Here is a 3,060-nt window from a genome sequence, read left to right on the forward strand (position 1 = left end):
TAATTTCAAAATAAGGACATCTGCACTGCATATTCACTAAAACACAATATTAAAAACTATATAAGTTAGAATGCCATCTAGGAATTTTTTTTTTTGCCATCTGCAATCAACCTGATAGTTATAATAAGAACTGACTCTCACACTAGTGTAGAAAGAAAGGATGTGAAGGAAGAAGAGAAAGATGCCCGACTTCAACCGGAGAAGGAGGGTCACGGGCAGGGGGATGATGGGAGGGTGTGCATATGTAGTATGCTCTGTTTTACACCATTTCATATAACAGACTTCAGCATCTGAGGATTTTGGTATCTGCTGGGGTCCTGGAACTGATCCCCCCAGGATACTGAGGGACAACTGTATGTGAGTGTGTGTGTGTTGGTGATAAGACAGAGGTGAGGAGAGAGAAGGAAAAGCAAATACTCCACCTCGCTTTCGGCCTTATGCCTAGTGCTGGTTCCCTTACAAACAGGCTTTAACAAAGTGTGGTCCCGAATGAGTGTGTGTGGCTAGGAAGCTGGGTACTCACAGAGTTCCTAACCTCACTGCCCTCTCCCCAAAGCAGACAGGTGTTTTTCCCCCAAAATGCAAACTATGCCTTCTAGAATCAGAGCGAGGCAAAGAAAGTGGTAGGAACGATTATTCCAAAAATATCAGAGTAATTACAACAAAAGGTTTTAAAATAATTTTCGGTGAGTCATTCATTACTATTGGTGGCCTCTTACTTTTCTCCTGTACATACAGGTAGCCTTCTGCTGTGAACTGACTTGCTCGTTTGTGGTCCTTTGGATTCTGTCTGATTTTATTCATAAGGTCTTCCACTTCCGACCTGGTTCCTTCAAAACGATTCCGCGTCTGAAAGAGATTGAAAAACGCATGTAAGTGTTGAGTTCACACGTGATTTTGTTCATATATATTTTCTAGATAACTATAATTAAATCTGTGGCATTTTTCTATAAATTTCTCAAAATATATCCATCCTTTGTAGTGTGTACCTTTGTTGAGAAGAGAAAAAAGAACAGTGGTAAAATAGCAAATAGAAGAGTCAAGACTAGAGGATTTTACTTTTTACTAGAGGTTTTTACTTTTGAAGCTTATTAAGACCAAGAATAATTCTAGCATTCAATGTAGGAATCCCTGAGTCCACATCACACAATATTACTAAATTTTAGAATTAAAAAAAAAAAAAAAAAGGCCATAAAATATCCATCTGGGAAGTCTTTCCTTTGCAACAATCAATCTGATTCATTATTACTATTATATTAGCAACACGTCTAAGTGCATGGAATCTGAAAAACTTAATTCTTTTAAACTAACAAATATGAGTTTTTTCGAGGTCATGGCAATTGCACTTGAAAATAACATTTCTTCTCACAAAATGGCAAGGGGAGGGGGGAAATCTCACCTACAAATAATGTCTGATATCTGAAGAAACAAATCACATTTCTGAAACCTAGGAGACCTGGTTTGCCAAACATCTCTGTCAAGTGGCTACATTGACAGCACATGCAAGGTGCAGTGACACAATGATACGCGTGACTGTGATGCGTCAGCAGCAGGGAGTTTCTGGGCATCTCTTTCATCCATACTTGAAAGTAACTGTATTAATACTGAAAAAGTGCTGATGTGAAACTGTGGAGGAGCGGAGAGGAAAAATTACTACTGAAATTTCTCCTCTCTCCTCCCTTATCATGAAAGGGGTTACCAAGGATCCGAAGAGCAGAAAAGTGGCAGAATGGCACATATTTTTTAGGGGGATGGAGAGTCTGATAGATGCAGATTGTAAAGGGGAAAACTTATCTGCAGAGACTTATTTTAAACATAAGCTGAGGTTTTTTTTATAAAGATCTGCTTATATATTTTAAGAACTTACAGGGCTGCAGAGAGGTTGGAACTCATTTGCTGATGGCCCGTCCCCCATGTCTCATGTCTCCAGGGTTTCTTGTCCCCATGTTAATACTGATTATACCTTGATTTTATTCACCTTCTTTGTCACTTCCTCACTTCTTTCCATCTGTGCATGTGTGTGTTATACATATACATAGGCATGTATGTGCATGTCATGTGTGTGGAGATGTCCCCCCACACTTCTATTTAACCAATGAGTTGTATCCAATACTTTCATTATTTATGCTAATGTTTAAACTGTCCTAGATTTGACCAGTGGGGACCCTTCTCGCTGGCTCCTGTGTCTTTTGACACATCCCTTTAATTCTCTTGAGTAGTCCTCTACTTTCTGGTCCAAAAAGGAATCCCGGGTTTATCTTACACTTTTTCTCTGTTTCCGCCCTAGAATCAACCATTTCTCCAAGGGAGCCCTTGTTTTTAGTGGAAAAGCCCTTCCTTTTTGTGGATTATTTAGAAACCAAGATCTGGGCACAGTGTGCTCACAGCTCATCCACAACATTAGAAAACAGAGAGAGGGAAGGGCACAAACAGTTCCTTTGGCCACAAAAAGAAACAATATAAAAAGACAAAAAGTGACCATAAACCCGCCTCTCATAAACAACCACATTCGTGTTTTTACCCAATCGCTTCCAATCTCATTTTTTCCACATAGTTTATGATTTTGATGTTCTATTTTTCTCACATCACTGTAACAGAAATATTTGTGCACATTCTTAAAATCTTCTTAACCATTCTTAGTATTGCCTAGGGATTCTTTATGAATCCAAAAATTTCTCCAATCATATTTTCTTCCAAGAAGAATTCTATTCTACTTTTTCCCTGCGATCCTCTGAGGACAGAGACCACAGAAGTGTGTACAGTTAGTTTTTTAAATATCTTTTAATTTTGATAAAATTTACATTCTTTTAGAAATCTATTTTCTAAAACTCATCCTGCTTTTTTGCTTTCCATTTATTACTCTAGATTGTGGAAAATGGATGAAGATTCAATCTCTCTCAAAAAAAATCTAACCACTTTTACAATAGAAACCAGATGGCGAAAAATAGGTTGTTTTGCCTTTTAAATAACTTTCACCTTTTTTCTGATTATAACATATTTTTGCTCTTTTTATTAGGGTAAAATACTAAAAAGTTGGCCAAAATTATCTATAATGTTATA

The 3,060-nt window shown here is 37.5% G+C and overlaps 1 protein-coding gene across 1 annotated transcript in view; it reads right to left on the reverse strand.

The window, feature by feature from the left end:
- The window catches only part of ARHGAP10 (Rho GTPase activating protein 10), a 270,546-nt gene that overhangs the window by 152,864 nt on the left and 114,622 nt on the right, over nt 1–3,060 (reverse strand). Inside the window, exon 8 of the mRNA XM_011359402.2 lies at nt 720–849. Within this exon, the coding sequence (XP_011357704.1) occupies nt 720–849 (130 nt within the window). The remainder of the gene's footprint in view (nt 1–719; nt 850–3,060) is intronic.

Source organism: Pteropus vampyrus, unplaced genomic scaffold, assembly GCF_000151845.1.
Source record: "Pteropus vampyrus isolate Shadow unplaced genomic scaffold, Pvam_2.0 Scaffold47, whole genome shotgun sequence".
Lineage (NCBI taxonomy): Eukaryota > Metazoa > Chordata > Mammalia > Chiroptera > Pteropodidae > Pteropus > Pteropus vampyrus.